This window comes from Mesoplodon densirostris, chromosome 4 (assembly GCF_025265405.1).
Source record: "Mesoplodon densirostris isolate mMesDen1 chromosome 4, mMesDen1 primary haplotype, whole genome shotgun sequence".
Lineage (NCBI taxonomy): Eukaryota > Metazoa > Chordata > Mammalia > Artiodactyla > Ziphiidae > Mesoplodon > Mesoplodon densirostris.
In genome coordinates, this window is record NC_082664.1 from 83977865 (window position 1) to 83998426 (window position 20562).

Genomic DNA, 20562 nt, shown 5'->3' on the forward strand with positions numbered 1-20562 from the left:
CAACAGTGTAGGAGGGTTCCCTTTTCTCCACTCCCTCTCCAACATTTATTGTTTGTAGATTTTTTGATGATGGCCATTCTAACAAGTGTGAAGTGATACCTCATTGTAGTTTTGATTTGCATTTCTCTAATAATTAGTGATATTGAGCGTCTTTTCATGTGCTTTTTTTCTTTTTTTTTTTTTTTTGTATACAAATTCTTGACCTTGTATATTCATTGTGTCATTTTTTTTCCCTGCCTGTAATGAGTTTCTTAACACAAAGTCAATCCATGCCCAGGATTTCTTTTTTTTGTTGTTGTTCATCAACATTAGACTATATTTTGCATTTATATAATAAAATATAGAAGACAATAAAAATAAGTGAGTATTGCTATAAGCAACAACAGAAATAAAACTCATGAGCAATATTCATCAAAACAAGGCAGACATAAAATGACATACATTGTATGGTTTCTTTTTAAAAAATTCAAAACTGGACAAAACAAATTTATGGTGAAGGTAGTAGTTATTATGGGGGCAGAAAGCAGGGGTCATGACCAGGAAATTGTATAAGGAAGGCTTCCGAGGTGCTGGGAAAGTTCTGTTTCTTGATCTGAGTAGTGGTTATACTAGTGGGAGTTCAGATAACTCACATAAGTCATAAGTTTATAGTTAAACTTATGACTTATGCACTTTTCTCTGTGTTATAACTTATTAAGAAAGCTACAACAAAAGCCTTATTTAGTTCATTAAGATCAGCAGTTGGCAAAGAATTACTGAATATTATTTTAGACACCTACAAAGTTCAAAGAAGTGTCTTAGGTGATCAGAGATTCCAAGTCCATTCCACCGTCAAATATATATATTTTTCTTATTAGTCATCCCTTTTATACACATAGTGTATACATGTCAATCCCAATCTCCCAATTTATCACACCACCCCTGCCCCCCGCCACTTTCCCCCCTTGGTGTCCATATGTTTTTTCTCTACTTCTCTGTCTCAATTTCTGCTCAGCAAACTGGTTCATCTGTACCATTTTCTAGGTTCCACATATATGCGTTAATATACGATATTTGTTTTTCTGACTTCACTCTGTATGACAGTCTCTAGATCCATCCATGTTTCAACAAATGACCCAATTTCGTTCCTTTTTATGGCTGAGTAATATTTCATTGTATATATGTACCACATCTTCTTTATCCATACGTCTGTCGATGGGCATTTAGGTTGCTTCCATGACCTGGCTATTGTAAATAGTGCTGCAATGAACATTGGGGTGCATGTGTCTTTTTGAATTATGGTTTTCTCTGTGTATATGCCCAGTAGTGGGATTGCTGGGTCATATGGTAATTCTATTTTTAGTTTTTTGAGGAACCTCCATACTGTTCTCCATAGTGGCTGTATCAATTTACATTCCCACCAACAGTGCAAAAGTGTTCCCTTTTCTCCACACCCTCTCCAGCATTTGTTGTATGTAGATTTTTTGATGATGGCCATTCTAACAAGTGTGAGGTGATACCTCATTGTAGTTTTGATTTGCATTCTCTAATAATTAGTGATATTGAGCATCTTTTCATGTGCTTGTTAGCCATCTGTATGTCTTCTTTGGAGAAATGTCTATTTAGATCTTCTGCCCATTTTTTGATTGGGTTGTTTGTTTTTTTGATATTAGGCTGCATGAGCGGTTTGTATATTTTAGAGATTAAGCCCTTGTCAGTCACTTTGTTTGCAAATATTTTCTTCCATTCTGTGGGTTTTTAGTTTTGTTGATGATTTCCTTTGCCGTGCAAAAGCTTTTAAGTTCCATTAGGTCCCATTTGTTTTTATTTTCATTACTCTCGGAGGAGGATCAAAAAAGATCTTGCTGCAGTTTATGTCAGTGTTCTGCCTATGTTTTCCTCTAAGAGTTTTATAGTATCTGGTCTTACATTTAGGTCTTTAATCCATTTTGAGTTTATTTTTGTGTATGGTGTTAGGGAATGTGCTAATTTCATTCTTTTACATGTAGCTGTCCAGTTTCCCCAGCACCACTTATTGAAGAGACTGTCTTTTCTCCAGTATATAGTCTTGCCTCCTTTGTCATAGATTAGGTGACCATGGGTGTGTGGGTTTATCTCTGGGCTTTCTATACTATTCCATTAATCTATATTTCTGTCTTTGTGCCAGTACCATACTGTTTTGATTACTGTAGCTTTGTAGTATAGTCTGAAGTCAGGGAGCCTGATTCCTCCAGCTCCGTTTTTCTTTCTCAAGATTGCCTTGGCTATTCACGGTCTTTTGTGTCTCCATACAAATTGTAACATTTTTTTGTTCTAATTCTGTGAAAAATGCTATTGATAATTTGATAGGGATTGCATCAAATCTGTGGATTACTTTGGGTAGTATAGTCTTTTTGACAGTATTGATTCTTCCAATCCAAGAACATGGTATATCTTTCCATCTTTTTGTGTCATCTTTGATTTCTTTCATCAGTATCTTATAGTTTTCTGAGTACAGGTCTTTTGCCTCCTGAATACAGGTATTTTATTCTTTTGATGCGATGGTAGATGGGATTGTTTCCTTAATTTCTCTTTCTGATCTTTTGTTGTTAATATATAGGAATGCAAGAAATATCTGTGTATTAATTTTATATCCTACAACTTTACCAAATTCATTGATGAGCTCTAGTAGTTTTCTGGTAGCATCTTTAGGATTTTCTATGTATAGTATCATGTCATTTGCAAACAGTGATAGTTTTACTTCTTTTCCTATTTGGATTCCTTTTATTTCTTTTTCTTCTCTGATTGCCATGGCTAGGACTCTCAAATCTACGTTGAATAAAAGTGGAGACAGTGGACATCCTTGTCTTGTTCTTGATCTTAGAGGAAATGCTTTCAGATTTTCACCATTGAGAATGATGTTTGCTGTACTATGTTGAGATATGCTTCCTCTGTGTCCACTTTCTGGAGAGTTTGTATCATAGATGGGTGTTGATTTTTGTCAGAAGCTTTTTCTGCATCTATTGAGATGATCATATGGTTTTTATTCTTCAGTTTGTTAATGTCGTGTATCACATTGATTGATTTATGTATGTTGAAGAATCCTTATATCCCTGGGATAAATCCCACTTGATCATGGTGTATGATCATTTTAATGTGGTGTTGCATTTAATTTACTAGTATTTTGTTGAGGATTTTTGCATCTATATTCATCAGTGATATTGGCCTGTAATTTTCTTTTTTTGTGATATTTTTGTCTGGTTTTGGTATCAGGGTGATGGTGGCCTTGTAGAATGAGCTTGGGGGTTGTTACTTTCTCTGCAAGTTTGAGAAGGATAGGTGTTAACCCTTCTCTAAATGTTTGACAGAATTCGCCTGTGGAAGCCATCTGGTCCTGGACTTTTGTTTGTTGGAAGTTTTAAAATCACTTTTAATTTCAGTACTTGTGATTGATCTGTTCATATTTTCTGTTTCTTCCTGGCTCAGTCTTGGAAACTTGTATCTTTCTGAGAATTTGTCCATTTCTTCTAGGTTGTCCATTTTATTGGCATACAGTTGCTTGTAGTTAAACAATGAACTCTTTATTATATTTGGAATCCTCTTAGTTATATGTTGATTATTATTATTATTATTATTATTTTAAAAATAGACAACAGTTCGTTGCAGCAGCATTTAAAAAATCTATTTCTTTTCTCATTGCTCTCTTTTTTTTTTTTTTTTTTTTTTGCGGTATGCGGGCCTCTCACGGTTGTGGCCTCTCCCGTTGTGGAGCACAGGCTCCGGACGCGCAGGCTCAGCGGCCATGGCTCACGGGCCCAGCCGCTCCGCGGCATGTGGGATCTTCCCAGACCGGGGCACGAACCCGTGTCCCCTGCATCAGCAGGCAGACTCTCAACCACTTCGCCACCAGGGAAGCCCTCATTGCTCTTTTTTTTAATGTTTTAATATTCTTTATTTTCAGAGCAGTTAAAGGTTCATAGCAATATTGAACAGAAGGTTTTGAGATTTCCATTTACCTCCTGACACCTCACACACATAACCCCCCATCATCATCCCCCATGAGAGTAGTAAATTTTTGCAGCTGATGAACCTACATTGATACATCATTATTATCCAGAGTCCCATAGTTTATATTAGGTTTCACTCTTGGTGCTGCACATTCTATGGTTTTGAAAAAATACACAAAGACATGTATCCACCATTATAGTATAGTACAGAATATTTTCACTGCCCGAAAAATTTTCTCTGCTTTGCCTGTTCTTCCCTCCCTCCGCACAACCCCTGGCAACCCATTTAATCTTTTTACTATCTCTATAGTTTTGCTTTTTCCAGAATGTCATATAGTTGAAGTCATACAGATTATTATTTTCAGATTAGCTTCTTTCATTTAATAATAGACATTTAAGTTTCCTTCATGCCTTTTTGTCTCACTGATCTTTGATGCCTCCTCTATCGTTTATTGCATTCATGCATTTATGAGGCCCTGAATCTCAATTGCCTCTTTTGTTTCATCAATCTATTCCCCCCACCAGTTCCATTTAATTAGACTGAGGTAGGATAGTATAGTGTTATCTATACAACCACTCTAAAAGGATGTTTTGAAGATTAAAGATATGATATTAGATGAAGAGTAGCTTAGCTCATTTAACAAGTAGTCAATGAATGTTAACTGTTAAGGCAATGATGATTTAGATATCCCCTACCTCCCTGCCCACCACTCCCCCCCCAAAAATATTCCAGTAGGACTGCAGTAAATCTATAAGTTAATTTTGAGGGAAACCGACAATACTCAATGTCCCCATTCCAGAAACTTGGTATTTCTGTTTATTCAAGTTTTACTTTTGTTTTTTTAGATTTACTAATGTTTTCTTCTTAAAGGTTCTGTGTGTGTTTTCGGTACAGCTATTTTTAGGTATTTTGCTTTTTGTTAATATGAATGGGATTTTTTTTGGTTACTTTTTAAATGAGTTGTTACTGGTAGTTATGTGGTCTTTTAGCATCTGTTGGGCTTTATTTTTTTCTCATTCTACCTCCAGATTATCAGATATTTGAATGTTTTGCTCTTCTCTGTTTCTTTGCTTGTGTTATTGTCTCCTTTTTATCTTTCTGAAGATTATGATTGCCATCGCCCTTTTTAAAAATTAATTAATTAATTTGGCTGCGTTGGGTCTTAGTTGTGGCACGCGGGATCTTTGCAGCATGCAGGGTCTTTAGTTGCGGCATGCGGGATCTTCGTTGTAGTACGTGGGATCTTTAGTTGTGGCATGCAGGATCTTTAGTTGTGGCATGCAGGATCTTTTGTTATTGCAGGCGGGCTTCTCAGTTGCGGCGCACAGGCTCTAGAGCACGTGGGCTTAGTAGTTGGGGCACGCAGGCTGAGTTGCCCCATGGCATGTGGGATCTTAGTTCCCTGACCAGGGATCGAACCCATGTCCCCTGCATTGGACGGTGGAGTCTTAACCACTGGACCACCAGGGAAGTCCCACCATTGCTCTTTCATTGAAATGTTCTTTGGTTCCTTTTTTCCCTGAATTTTGTCATTTAGATAAAAACAGATGACATAGCAAGAATTTACCAGCCTAAGCGTTATGCTTTGTCACCCAAGACAACAATAACCTTGGCACATCTACTTGCTGCCCGTGAAGATCTATCCAAGATCATCAGGACAAGTAGTGGCTCCAGCCGGGAGAAGACAGCATGTGCCATTAATAAGGTTGGTTTTTCTTTCAGTAACAGTGGATAATGAATTTATAATATCCTTGTTTGATGTTTTTACAGATTTAATCCATTTTTCTTTTAATCCTAGTGAACTCCTAGAAAAGAGAGTGGTGGAGGGGCTTCAGTCAATTTAGGCATAGTAATGTTTTCTGTGTGCATGTTTGTTTGAATTTCTGTATTCATAAATTAAACCACAGTTTTATCTGAATTAGAAGAATTAAGAATTATTTTTATGAATAGCATTAGCAAGAATTATTTGCCTCTTTCCAATAATGTAATCATTTTTTGTCAGTAAAGATCTGTAGGAGTCATTTCGAGTACTCACATATTCCTTAGATCCTTGGTGTAAAGGGAGGAGTCCATGCTTTGGGTTCACATCCTAGCTCTATCATTTACTTAGAGCAGTCACCTTGGGCAAGTTGCGGAATCTCTTGGAGGTTCCATTTCCTGATTCAGAGTATAGATCCATTGCTCTGCCAGTAGTCTTAAATAAGCTCAGAGTCTGAATTTTTTACTTTACGACAGCAGCATTAACAATAAACTAATTTAGAATGTTTATATCAGCTTGATTAGCATATACTTACTCTTCATTTAGATAGATCACTCTATGACAAACTACTACAAAAGAGCAAGAAATCAGAAGTAAGGGATTTGGGTAATTTTAAAACATCGTTTCTTACTCAATGCAGTGAGAAAGGTATCCTGTAACAAGGGATGGCTGTATGTAAAGTCAGTTTGCTAATTATTGCTAAGTTAGGCACCAGTGTTTGGGCCTTCCTGCTTCCATTTTAGACCAACCTCCTCTCTTCTTAAAGTGTTCTGTCTTTAAATATGTTACTTAATGTCTTGCATCAGGTAATAAGCTAGTCTTGATGGATCAGGAGTTCTATTTCTTTAAGTGACATTGCCCATCTCTTTTCTGAGTTTTTAATTTATAGTCTAATTATTTGAGGGCAGTCTTATTATGAGTTCTTGGAACAGCATCCCTGTATATCCACCCACATAGCATGTTTGGTGGAGAGACCAATGAAGATAACAACCAAGAAAAAAGCTACTGATATTTTTTGGATTTGGTAATTAGGATGTTATTGCTGACTTTTAAAAGAATGTTTGCTTCTTTGAACTTTGTCCCACAGTGAGGATGTTGTACTTTTTGTCTTTCATTTATGACATAAAGTAGTAAAACATGATTTTGATTAGAGAATCAAAGGAAGTAGAACACAACTGATTCATAGACCATTTTGGTTGAGGCACTTCTGGTTTACCTTCTTTCCTGAAAGAGACTAGCAGGAAGCTATTTGCTTCCTGTTGGTCTCTGTACACAGGCGTATAAAGTGGCTCCTTTCTATAGAAAGTTGGGGACTTAAAGCAAACTCTTCCTTGGTTTATCCTTCAAAGCATTATAAAGCATGGTTAAGGAAGTGTATCAAGTCTCTCTTTTCTCTATAATATAGTAACTAGTATCATCATTGAAAGTTAGTGAGCTTAATTTCTCATAAAAAAGGAATAGTTCATTGAAAATCTTGTATCTCTTTACAATGATAACCTTGGATTATAGCCATTATGTTCATCTCTGACTGCATTATACCCACATGTTATATATACTTCATACTCTGTTGAAATAAAATGTGCTCAGAAATAGTCTTTTATTGGATAATCTATTACCAAACCAATGGCAATAGAATGTCCAGAGTTGTTGCATAAATGGATATGAAGTCAATTAATGTAAGGTATGTATTTTATGTATATTGTAAATATTTTGCTAAAAAAATTTCTTAGTGTGATGGGTACTACATTTGTTATAAAATTTGCTAAACAAATTTAAACAAGTCCTTAAGTTTCAGAAATATTCCCCCACGTTGCTTAAAAATAACAGCACATTGTGAGGAATTTGTCACACATCACATTTGTATTTTCAATATTAATTCATACTGCCGTGTCTGATACTTTCATGTCCTTAAATACTTGACTTCTGTTTCTTTATTAGAACAGTAACTTCAATATTGCTTGTATCCTTTTACGTAAATTTTAACTTCTAAAATATTGGAAACTGAAAGAAAATATTTCTTTACACAGGTGCTGATGGGAAGGGTGCCTGACAGGGGAGGACGACCAAATGAAATTGAACCACCACCCCCTGAAATGCCCCCTTGGCAAAAGAGACAAGAAGGCGGTGGAAGGGGTGGTTGGGGTGGTGGAGGTGGAGGTAGAGGAGGTGGTGGGAGTGGAAGAGGCGGTTGGGGAGGGGGAGGCGGGTGGGGAGGTGGGGGTGGAGGTGGAGGGGGGTGGGGTGGAGGGGGAGGAGGGGGTGGTAGAGGAGGAGGTTTCCAAGGCAGGGGAGATTATGGTGGAAGAGGGGGCTATGGAGGAAGAGGGGGCTATGGAGGAAGAGGTTATGGAGATCCATATGGAGGAGGTGGTGGTGGATATAGAAGATATTAAAAGCTACAGCATTTAGGTAGCAGGCTTACTTCTTAATAGATACATTAGTCATAGTATTCTAAATAACTACTTGAATGTCATCTTTGAAGTAAACACCATGTTAGATTCCCTGATGATATCATTCTTGAATTGGGTTTAGTATGTAAAGAGCATTGTTTTATACTACTATTTGATCTCTTAGACAAAGTGATGATTTTTTCCATATTCTGTGTACTCTGGAGCATGTTATGTCTTTTTAAAAAACAAAAAAAAACGAGCAAAAATTATTTTTAAAAGTGTAAATATATTATTACCATCAAACTTGGAAAATAGAAAGTATTTTATTGTCATGATTGAATTTAGATTGTTACCTGTATTTTATTCAGGTCTGAAACACATAAATGACCCCACTTGTAGTGGAAAGGAATATAGACTATTGCCTCATCTGTATTCCTGTGGCTGTGTTTTGTGTTTGTTAATCCTACTTTACAAAACAGGGAAAGGGACTGATTGATAGGTGTGTTCAAGAGGAAGGTTTCTTGACTTTTTCTTTCTTTTATATGAGCAATTCCTCTGGCCAGGTTTGTGTTAAAATTCCATTAATTGAAGCTGAAGTCTGGTTTTTGCTATGCATATTTGATTTATTTTCCAACTGGATTTGAAATCTGTATGATTTTGTTTGACAGCAGAATTAAAGACTGAGGTCAGAATTACTCTAAAGGGACAAAGACATACTAATTTTACATGATGGTGTGAAAAATATTTCTGTAAATTGGTTTCTTCACCATTTGTGCCATCACTTTAGGTCTCTGAATATTAAAAGGCAGGCTGCACTGTGCTACACAGGATTAGGACACTCATATCCAGTTTCAGTAGATCAGAGGTAGGGCCAGGGTATCCCGTGGTAATTCTGATTCTCAGCTAGATTTGGGAAACAAAGGGTTGGGGAATGATTAAATGTGGTTTGGTGGTTGGAGCAGTCGAAGGCTTGGGAATCAGGAGTTGTGAATTCAAATCATGGCACTAGTCCAGGGGTGCTATGGGTTGAAATGGCCATAGCTCTCAAGGATTAATTTGTCCTCATTTGTCAAATAAGGAATGTGATACTTGTGCCTTCTCAGGTTGTTTTATAAAGACCTAAGTACAAGTCCAATTTGTTGAGAATTTATAAAGGCCTGTTGTGAATGGTTTAAGAGGTGGCCCAAGTAATGCATTTTTCTCTTAGTGTAGAGAGAGAAAAAGATACAGTAACATAAATTTTTTCAATCCCACTTTAAAATCTGTAGGCTCCTGGTCAACTCTTGTGCATAACAACTTTCTGTGGTCTAACCAACTCAACAGATAGAAGGTTGAGTACCTGTGGACAAATGGTATTTGATATTTGGCAGTGTTATTCTTGTTGTTGTTTTGTTTTACAGTAAACCCTGTGGGGAAATCTAAAGTAATGTTAAACCTTCACATATTGTATACACCACAGTCTTGGCCATGTATTTTTCAAGCTAACGCTTCGAGGAAATTTGTTCAGGATAGGAAAATAAATTTTTTTGGTTATTCTTAAGCTTAGATTTTTAAAAAATTTTATATGTAATGAAGAGACTTAATTTCACTTGTGATAGTTGAAGAAAAGGCTTTCCATATAAGGAAACACTTTTATCAGTAGCTATGAACTCTGAAAAATAAATAATTTTTAAAAATATATTCGCAAAGACCACTGGAGTAAAATATTTCAAAAAACTTATTACTTAAACTGTTCATTTAAAACCTTTACATTTCTGCTTCATTTCTTTTCAGGAGCTTTAGTTGCTGATACAGGATGGGTTTACAACTACTTTCAGCTTCTTTTATTACTAAAGGTTTATGGCGAATAATGGTAGAAACATTAGTTTATTAATTTCTGTAAGATTTCTTTGTACCTTCATAGGAGTGCTGTTGGGTTATCTGCCACTCACTGTAAATCTTATCCAAGTTCAGCACTTGCTCCTGGAATCTTGTTAGAGCCGGAACCACTCTTATTTACACATTCCTATAACCTTCACTTGAATGAAAAGCTGAGTGGTCTAGAACCTAATATCTTATTCTTTCCTGTGAGGTAGGATTTTCATGAAAATCTTCTTTCAGTAAAAATTTCTTTCATAGAAAAGTTTGCTAAGCAATATCTAGAATAGCAATAAGGCAATTTGGGGCCTTAATGTGAAAGGCCATAATGTGAAAATGCTTTTATAAATTGAGTCCAATACAAATGCAGAGTATGATGAATGGCACTTCACTGCTTCCTAAAATCTAACACCTTCTTCTGTGCCACCTCTTCATTCTCTTTTGCCTAGTTCTTAATTTTATTTTTTCCTACTACCTCATTTTCCCTCCCCTTTTTTCTTCTCCCTGCCTTGGTCTATCCTGTGGTATCTAATAGCACCTATAGACATGATCTTACTGGGAGTTTCTGGATTAAAGAAGTAACTGACCTCTTACCTGGATTTGTCCATCCATACATAATTACCACAACATTACACATAAGCTCTCGGTAAAAGAAGAGATGAAGTATTTCCTTTTAACCTGTTCCCTTGTGTTCTGCAGATCAGGGGAATCTTGCCTCACTAAACAGGAAAAAACATTTTAAACCAAAAAACATTTAATTACCTTTATGTGTGTCAAAAGAAGGTATGATAACTCCCAAAATATTTGTGATGGAGAATGTTCCGAGCAATGATACTATCTATACCTTGTAAGGGGCACAGGGTAGAGGTATTTGGAGTGGGAACTGTGGGTGGAGGAGGGGAGGTAGTTTAATCTCTCTTCTAGGGCCAAGTTGTCAGTGTGACTTCATTGTTTTGTATGAAGGACTATGAAATGCCAAAATGATAAATATACCACATCCAAGTGTACCAGAATACATTCCACCATGGAATTTGAGTGATTGGAATCTGTCCCTGTTCTCCGCCCCCGCCACCCCCCTTCATTGGTCTAGTTAAACAAAAGTTGGCTGATGATTAAGGAAAAATCACAACTATCTCTAATCACTCTAAATAATCATGAGCACAAATGAATTGCTCTGGGTGATCTGTCCACTAGATTGAACCATCCTCTACCAATTCCATCCACAGCTTCAAAGTTTCTCTTCTTTACTTGCTAGTTTTCTTAGATAGAACTGTGGAATTAAAGCTGAAAGCCACAGGAATGACAACCTCAGATTTGTCTCCTTCAGTGTTAAGTATTTGTAGACTTAATATTTGGGGATCACTGTAAGTCATTATGCAATAAGATGGGGAAAGGTTGAATATTTCTGGATGTTACTACTTCATGTTATAGAAAGATTTAGAAAAATGTATACTGAATAATTAGTTGCTTTGCTTTTCCTTTCAGGAACACTCAGTTTGGTTAACAGAAGTAGGGAGTGGTCTCAGCTGTCGATTATAGTAAAAATTCAGGTGAGGCTTCTATATGTTCATGAACTAGAAGAAACACAGGACATCTATGCCGTAGGGATCCTAATGTCTTTTATCATACAAATATTACACAAAGAACACTTAACATTAAGTATCAAAAAAAATCCACCTTTACAATCTGTACATTTTTTTCCTTGCAGTTCTTTTACATTATACATCTTTAAACAGAAATTCACATTTGGCCAGTAAAACAGCAAATCAATTACCAAAGAAAATAAGAAGTGACATTGTTGTTAACAAGATCTGTCCTGGTTTCAGCAGATAAATATATGCCCAAACTTATTTCAAGTTGATACAAGACACACAAATTTGTATCCTAGGCTTGATGAACAAAAAATTTGTTCCATATTATTTCTGTAGATTCCATTAATCCCATGTAGTTCATAGCAAATAATATTAATTTATACACTATACTTATTTGGCCCTTGCTGGACTGTAAAGACTTGTGGTGAAACTACTGCTTCCTATCCATTTCAGTGATAAATTCTGGAATGCTTGAGACTTTCTAGCCATGTTAATTTGACTAATTAAGGAGACTGTGACCTTTTGAATTCCTCTAGATCACAAATTATTTACATAGAAACTAACCTGGGCTCTGTATTTTGGATCCTGGGTAAGAAGAATGAAAAAAATTTGTGTTTCGTAACTATGCTTAAAGAAATTGAATTGTACCGTCTTTGGTCAGAGGAAAAGAATAGGTGAAGAATATGAATTTTAAGGATGATTATAAACTCATGTTTGTTCCACATAAGGTAAGTAAGTAGCAAAATACTTCTTATAGGATTGTATACCAAGTGGTGGACCTAAGCAGCCCTGCCATGGGGATTTCTGAGTTTGGATTTAGAAAAAGGTAGATTTGTGTGTAAAGTGATTCTTTAAAACACTAACTGAAAGCTAGTCACTAGCTTTTTCACTAAAGCTCAGTTCAGTACAAGGAGGTATGCAAATAGGAACTGGTCTTTCATCAGAGAAACTTCTTAAATGATCTGAGTTCTCCAAGGAAGCTTATACTATATATATAATTTGTTTCTGATTAAGACTTGGTGTTGTTGGCTTTAGGTTTGGAACTTTTGGCTGTTGAGATTATATGCTTGGCAGTGGGTCAACTTGTGTATGAATTTTAAGTCAGCTTGGTGTCAGGCTTTCCAAGCATGGAAGGTAATTTCTCCCCCACAAAAGAAAATGATCATATGAATTTTTTTTTTAGAGAAATAAAGAGTCTGACAAAGAAGTTTGTGAATAGTTGCCCAGATAATTAAATGAGCCCACTTATCATTAACCTTCATTAACAGAAGACTCACAGGACTCTTGTGATTTTGCCAAACAATACAATTTACATTCTGAGCAATTTCTTTATCTTGTAACAAACTGAACTTCGTGAATTTGTGTACATGACCAAAAGTTGTTTAACTCACACATTTTACTAAGGAAGAAACAGAATTCCAAGCCACGTGCATGACTGATGTTGTATATACATAATATGTACATATGTACATGCTGTCAGCTATTATTGAAGCCTCTGATCCAATTAGCTTATTTCTAAATAGTATTAATAGTGAAGACAGTACAAGCACAAATTCAGTTCAGAAACTTCAAGAAAAAAAAATAGGATGGCATATGAGCGTTAAACATTTTTAAAAAGCCATAAATTCTTCATTCTATCCAGTGTAGATTATATGAGGGACAAACATCATGTTTGCGTTATGTTTGTTTTAGCTAATTAGCCAGCCATGTGTAAGGTGCTAATAGCCACATTTCCATGTACTTAACTTGGCTACTTCTTTTATGACTCAGACTAAAACTTATGAGTTGACCTGTAATTAGATGATGTCATGTTGTTTAATAGCCCCTTCCTGCTCTCCCCAAATTTATGGCTACATCTCTAGAAGTTCTCTTCTAGGTAGATATCCTCATGTGTGTTAAGAATGTAGTGAGGAAGAAGGGGAAAAGGCAAATTGATTAGATCTGAGGTAGTGAAGTGGGAACCAGATTTGTAAAGAATGCTGAAATATAGAGGAAGCGATTCTACTTTTGGAATGTGAGTATTTTTCCATTATAAGCAAGCTTTGGATGGAACAAAATAAATGCCTCAGGAAAAAACGGGAAGGAAACAAATGCATTTTCCAGGGATTTTAGTTCTAAGGAAGAAGCAGCTGGGCAGGCCACATAGAAGAAGCTATCTTGTCAGAAAACTATAGTCACGTTTTTTATCATGCTTTTGATATTAGTCCCAGGGGAAAAAAATTTTCTGGTATGAATGGCAAATATTTTGCATTCTTCAGCTTTCCTCCCTTTGATTCAACTGGCTGGAAGAAAAAACCATACCGCACAGTTGGAATCTTTTAAGTAACAAAAGAGTAGCTAGCTTTCCTTCTTTAAAGTACCCTTTTGAAAGCCAGTCAGTCTAAGGTTTCCCAGGTCTTTGTGTTAAGAGGTTTAGGAAATGAGATCTCTGATATACTCTGCAGTTTGTGCTGCTTGAGTTTCTGGGCTAAGAACAGTCACCCTGCTCCATCTGAGCCAAGACATGATTGCTTCTTGCAAGCTGGAGGGTTTCTATCTTCTTCTGTGCATATTTCAGTTGGATCTTTAGAGCATTATTATCTGCTTTCAGGGTATTTATTTCCTTAAAAAAAAAAGAATGAGGTATGTTAATAAAGCAGCAATGAATGGCAAATCAGTTACAGTATTGGGAGTACTATACTTGATTGGCATCTGTTCACTGTGGCTGAGAATTAAAAAGTGTTTTCAAGGCATGCATTTTGCCCTGAATAAAAAATAACACATTAAATATCAAATGAGCATGTGTAAACAACAATTAGTTTTGTTACATCAAAGATGTGAGTGGCTAGCAGGCAGAATAAACCATTCCTGGGCAATAGATGAATAATGAGAAAATCTTTGAATATTGTGTAGCAGACCTAAACTTGGCAGAAATAGTCTTGGTTAGGTCTGAGGTATGAAAGCAGTGACTTGGAATTCTATAATATGTGATATTATAGTTCACATGAGATATTACATATATAATCATACTACATATTTTCTCCTCCAAATCACTGAAAACTAACAGACTCTTGAGAAAGATAAGAATTTTATCCCATCCCCTTAAACTGAGATTTATTTAATTTGCAGTGATTTAGTTATAGAGGCAGCTGTTGATTTCCAGTGTTGCAAATGGCAGAATTTCATTCTTTGTTTATGGCTGAGTAATATTTCATTGCATGTATGTATATGTGTATATATATACATACATCTTCTTTATCAGTTCATCTGTTGATAGACACTTAAGTTGCTTCTATATCTTGGCTATTGTAAATAATGGTAAGAACATTGGGGTGTGTGTATCTTTTTGAATTAGTGTTTTCATTTTCTTTGGATATATACGCAGGAGTGGAATTGCTGGATCATATAGTAGTTTTTTTTCAGTCTTTTGAGAAATCTCCATAGTGTTTTCCATATTGGCTGCACCAATCTTCATTCCCCCCAGCAGTGCACGAGGGTTTCCTTTTCTGAACATCCTCATGAGCAACTTGTTATCTTGTGTTCTTGATGATAGCCATCCTAATAGGTGTGAGATGATATCTCATTGTGGTTTTGAATTGCACTTCTCTGATGATTAGTGATGTGGAGCATCTTTTCGTGTACCTGTCGGCCATTTGTATGTTTTCTTTGGGAAAAAAGTCTATATAGTTCTTCTGTTTTGTAATCAGATTTTGTTGTTATTGAGTTGTATGAGTTCTTTACATATTTTAAAGAACTCCTTTCCGGGCTTCCCTGGTGGTGCAGTGGTTGAGAGTCCGCCTGCCGATGCAGGGGACGCGGGTTCGTGCCCCGGTCCGGGAGGATCCCACGTGCCGTGGAGCGGCTGGGCCCGTGAGCCGTGGCCGCTGAGCCTGCGCGTCCGGAGCCTGTGCTCCGCAACGGGAGAGGCCACAACAGTGAGAGGCCTGTGTACCGCAAAAAAAAAAAAAGAACTCCTTTCCAGATACATATCATTTGCAAATATCTTCCCCCATTCAGTTGATTGCCTTTTCAGTTTATTGATGGTTTCCTTGTTGTGCAAAAGCTTTTTAGTTAATATAGTCCCATTTGCTGATTTTTTGCTTTTGGTGTCATGTCCAAAAATTCATTGCCAAAGACCAGTGACAAGGAGCTGCTTCTTTCGTTTTTTTCTAGGAGTTTCATAGTATCAGGCCTCATGTTTACCTCTTTGATCCATTATGAGTGAATTTTTATCAGTGGTGTAAGATGGGGGTCGAATTTCATTGCTCTGCATGTGCTTATCCACTTTTCCCAACATTTGTGAAGAGACTTTCCTTTCTGCTTGGGTGCTCTGGGCTCCCTTGTTGAATATATTAGTTGACTGTATATGCAGGCGTTTAATTCTGGGCTCTTTTCTGTTCCATTGGTTTATGTGTCTGTTTTTGTGCCAGTACCATACTGTTTTTATTACTGTAGCTTTGTAGTATAATTTGAAATTAAGTGTGGTACCTCCAGCTTTGTGCTCTTTCATCACGATTACTTTGGTTATTCAGGATCTTTCATGGTTCCATACAAATTTTAGGACTGTTTTTTTTCTATTTCTGTAAAGAATTCCATTGGTATTTTGATGAGGATTGCATTGAAGCTATAGATTGCTTTGGATAGTATGGATATTTTAAGTCTTTTAAAAAAATTTATTTTATTGAAGTCTAGTTGATTTACAATGTTGTGTTTCTGCTGTACAGCAAAGTAATTCAGTTATACACATATACATATTCTTTTCCATTATGGTTTATCACAGGATATTGAATATAGTTCTCTGTGCTATACAGTAGGACCTTGTTGTTTATCCATTCTGTATGTTAATAGTTTGCATATGCTAATCCCAAATTCCCAACGCACCCCTCCCCCACCCCCCTCCCCCCTTGGCAACCACAAGTATGTTGTCTGTGTCTGTGAGTCTGTTTCTGTTTCACGGATAAGTTCATTTAGGTCATATTTTAGATTCCACATGTAAGTGATATCAAATGGTATTTTTCTGACTGACTTCACTTAGTATGATAATTCCTAGGTCCATCCATGTTGCTGCAAGTGGCATTATTTCATTCTTTTTTATGGCTGAGTAGTAGTGCATTGTATATATATATACCACTAAATCCATATCATATCTTTATCCGTTCATCTATTGATGGGCACTTAGGTTGATTCTGTGTCTTGGCTGTTGTAAATAGTGCTGCTGTGAACAGCAGGGTTCATGTATCTTTTTGAATTACAGTTTTGTCCAGATATATGCCCAGGAATGGGATTGCTGGATCACATGGTAGTTCTACTTTTAGTTTTTTAAGGAACCTCTATACTGTTTTCCGTAGTGGCTGCACCAATTTACATTCCCACCAACAGTGTAGGAGGGTTCCCTTTTCTCCACACCCTCTCCAGCGTTTATTATTTGTAGACTTTTTAATGATGGCCGTTCTGACCAGTGTGAGGTGGTACCTCATTGATTTTCATTTCTCTAATAATTAGTGATGATGAGCATCTTTTCATGAGCCTTTTGCCCATCTGTATGTCTCCTTTGGAAGGAAAGAATTCAGGTCTTCTAGCCAGACATTTTAGCAATCTTAATTCTTCTGATCCATGAACACAGGATGTCTTTCCATTTGTGTCTTCGATTTCTTTCTGCAAAGTCTTGTAGCTTTCATTGTAGAAATCTTTCATTTCCTTGATTAAATTTATTCCTATTTTATTGTTTCTGATGCTATTGTGAATGGGAAAGATTTCTTTTTTAGATGTTTTGTCCTTAGTGTATATAGAAATGCAACTGATTCTATAAGTTGACTGTGTATACTGCAGTTTAACAGAAAATGTTTATTAGTTTCAACAGTTTTTTTTGCTTAATCTTTAGGTTTTTCTATGTACAGACTCATCATCTGCAAACAGTGACAGTTTTGCTACTTCTTTCCTGATTTGGATGTTTTACTTTCTTGTCTTGCCTAATCGCTCTAGCTGAGACTGTCAGTACTTTAGGTCATATTTTAGATTCCACATGTAAGTGATATAATATGGTATTTTTCTGACTGACTTCACTTAGTATGATAATCCCTAGGTCCATTCATGTTGCTGCAAGTGGCATTATTTCATTCTTTTTTATGGCTGAGTAGTATTGCATTGTATATATATACCACTAAATCCATACCATATCTTTATCCATTCATCTATTGATGGGCACTTAGTGGTGAGAGTGGGCATCCTTGTCTTGTTCTTGATCTTGGTGGAAAAGCTTTGAAATTTTCTCCATTGAGTATGTTAGCTGTGGGTTTGTCGTATATGGCCCTTATTATGTTGAGGTATATTCCTTTTATCCAGTCTGAGCACGGTTTTTATCATGAAAGGATGTTGTATTTTGTTAGATGTTTTTCTGCATCTGTTGAGATGACCACATGATTTTTATCTTTCATTTTACTAATGTGATGATTACATTTATTGATTTGCCTATGTTGAACTGTCTTTGCATGCTAGGGATAAACCCCACTTTTCATGGTGTATAAAAATCTTTTTGATGTGTTCTTGAGTTCAGTTTGCTAATATTTTGTTGAGAATTTTTGCATGTATAGTCATCAGTGATACTGGTCTGTAGTTTGGTTTTCTTGTAGTTTCCTTATCTGGCTTTGGTATCAGGGTAAAACTGCCCTCACAGAATGAGTTTGCAAATATTCCCTCTATTTTTTGGAAGGTTTTAAGAAGGACTGGTGTTAATTCTTTGAGTATTGGGTAGAATTTGCCAGTGAAGCCGTCTGATCCTGGGGTTTTCTGTGATGGGAGGATTTTGATTACTGATTCAATGTCTTTGTTATTGGTCTGTTCAGATTTTGTTTTTTTCTTGATTCAGTCTTGTTTGGTTGTGTATTTCTGTAAATTTATTCATTTCTTCTAGGTTATCTAGTTTGTTGGCATATAATTACTCATAATAGTCTCTTATGGTCCTATGTATTTATGTAGTAACAGTTGTAATGTCTCCTTTTGTCATTTTAATTTTACATATTTGAGCCTTCTCCCTCCCTCCCTTTCTTTCTCTCCCTCTCTGGCTGTGTCAGGTCTTAGTTGCAACACGCAGGACCTTTCATTGCAGCACATGGGCTCCAGAGCATGTGGGAATCTTAGTTCCCTGACCAGGGATTGAACCTGTGTCCTTTACCAATGGACCACCAGGGAAGTCCCTCTTTTTTCTTAGTGTGAATAAAGGTTTGTCCATTTTGTTCATCTATCTTTTGTCAGTGTACATGAAGCTTTGGTTTACTGTGGCGCAACTGGCTGTTTTAAGGGCAGTTACTATTAAATGATTGTTCACAGTCGATTTTGTTTATCTTTTTTGTTGATCCTTTCTATTTCTTCTGGTCTCTATTTATTTCCAGTCTGATCTTTTTCCTCCTGATAGCAGCAAGTTGCTGTGGGGCAGCCTCACCAACTCCCTTGGCTTCACAGCCCTCTCTGCGGTCCTATGAAGCTATTCTCTGAAGCACAGGTGGGTAGAAATCTACTGGGTGGTCTGGTGTAGAGTCACTTTTGTTTGTTTATGAATGACCAGTTTAGCTGTAAATAAAAGGGGAGAGAAAAAAAAGGAGCAACACATGCCACCGTGATGCTGATGTTGCTGGTCTTCAAGACTTTGAATCTCATGTTTTTACCTTACTTATTACCATACTGATTACCCCCCAAAATATGGGGGGGGTAATTTGGGATACATGAGTTGTTTCTCAACATAAATTACCTAGATAGCTGTCTATTTAGCTACTGTGTAACACTGAGTATTTGCTATGAGCCAGGTACTGTGTTACATGATTAATAGAGGTGGATATAGTATCAGACTGGGGATTTGAACCTAAGACGCTTTGCATTTTCTTTTGTCCTGTGCTGGCTTAGAGGTATACACATACTTAAAATAATGTATAATATTTATTAATTATAATATGAATATTACATATTTTAAATACTCTAAAACATGCGTAGTGAATTCTGGTCCTTAGGTCCCAATGACAAGGATAAAAAGTAAAGAGGGTTTACCAGCTCTGGTATTACTGGGTAGCAATGAATACTGGAGCTAACTAACTAACTCACTCACCTGAAATCTTTCTGCCACCCACTTCTTGAAGCAAGAAGTCGTTGTTGCCAACAACTACATTGCTTCTTTTACACAGCATGTAAAATGTCAGGATCTGAAGCAAGCTGTAGAGCGCCCGGACTGTATTTTACAGAGGACCAAACAGGTCACAGAGTTTACCAGCAGGAGTAAGTAAGAAATATCTGGGACTAGAAGCACAGATCTTTGTCCCCAAGACTGAAGTTCTTTCTACTCTATCAAGTTCACTTTTCAAGGTTTATTTCATTGTTCTTGAACGTTGATTCTGGCTGCTTCTACCCCTAGAGAGGGCTTTGTGTCACCTGCATCGGAAGATGTTCTGATTGACTCTTAAAGCATGTCTTAAAATATTCTGAGTGAGTACTTTTCATCCAGAAAGATCTGTTCTTTTCTCAAGTGTTCCTCCTAATATTATATTTTTGTTCTAGGCACCAAACCAAGAGTTTCACATACATTATCTAACTTGTTTCTTCAATTCAATTCCTGGGGGTCTGACAGGGAAGGTGCAACACTGAGGACCAGGTAGGGAATCCTGAGAACCTCTTGGGCAGTTTTACTATGTAGTGTGTAGAATTATGTAAGGTCTAGCCAGTTAGATGTTGGTTTTGTGTTTGTAGTGATTGATAGGCCTCCAAAAACACATTGCCAGCCTTGATGTTTCAGGGAAAAAAGGCAGACAGGCCTTACCCTGTCTTCGGTAAGAAACTACTGTCCTATGACTGACAAGAGGTCTGTCTAAACAAAAGGAAGTAATTAGTGATGACCCTGTGGAGTTGAGTATTTGGACAACTGCCTGTTGTCCCCAGTTGTCCTAGCTCCTACTTTCCTTTCTTTTCTTCTATTTTTAACCTTATAGTCTCCCTTCTTATCAAACCTTGGCATCATATTCTTCTTGGTAAACCTTAT

At 36.7% G+C, this 20562-nt stretch overlaps 2 protein-coding genes across 2 annotated transcripts in view; one reads left to right on the plus strand and one right to left on the minus strand.

The window, feature by feature from the left end:
• FAM98B (family with sequence similarity 98 member B) overlaps positions 1-9745 on the plus strand; it is a 35797-nt gene extending 26052 nt beyond the window's left edge. Inside the window, exons 7-8 of the mRNA XM_060098286.1 lie at positions 5504-5671; positions 7753-9745. Coding sequence (XP_059954269.1) covers positions 5504-5671; positions 7753-8118 — 534 coding nt within the window. The 3' untranslated portion in view covers positions 8119-9745. The remainder of the gene's footprint in view (positions 1-5503; positions 5672-7752) is intronic.
• Positions 9746-11582: 1837 nt separating this feature from the next.
• The window catches only part of RASGRP1 (RAS guanyl releasing protein 1), a 79110-nt gene continuing 70130 nt past the window's right edge, over positions 11583-20562 (minus strand). Inside the window, exon 17 of the mRNA XM_060098287.1 lies at positions 11583-14166. Within this exon, the coding sequence (XP_059954270.1) occupies positions 14032-14166 (135 nt within the window). The 3' untranslated portion in view covers positions 11583-14031. The remainder of the gene's footprint in view (positions 14167-20562) is intronic.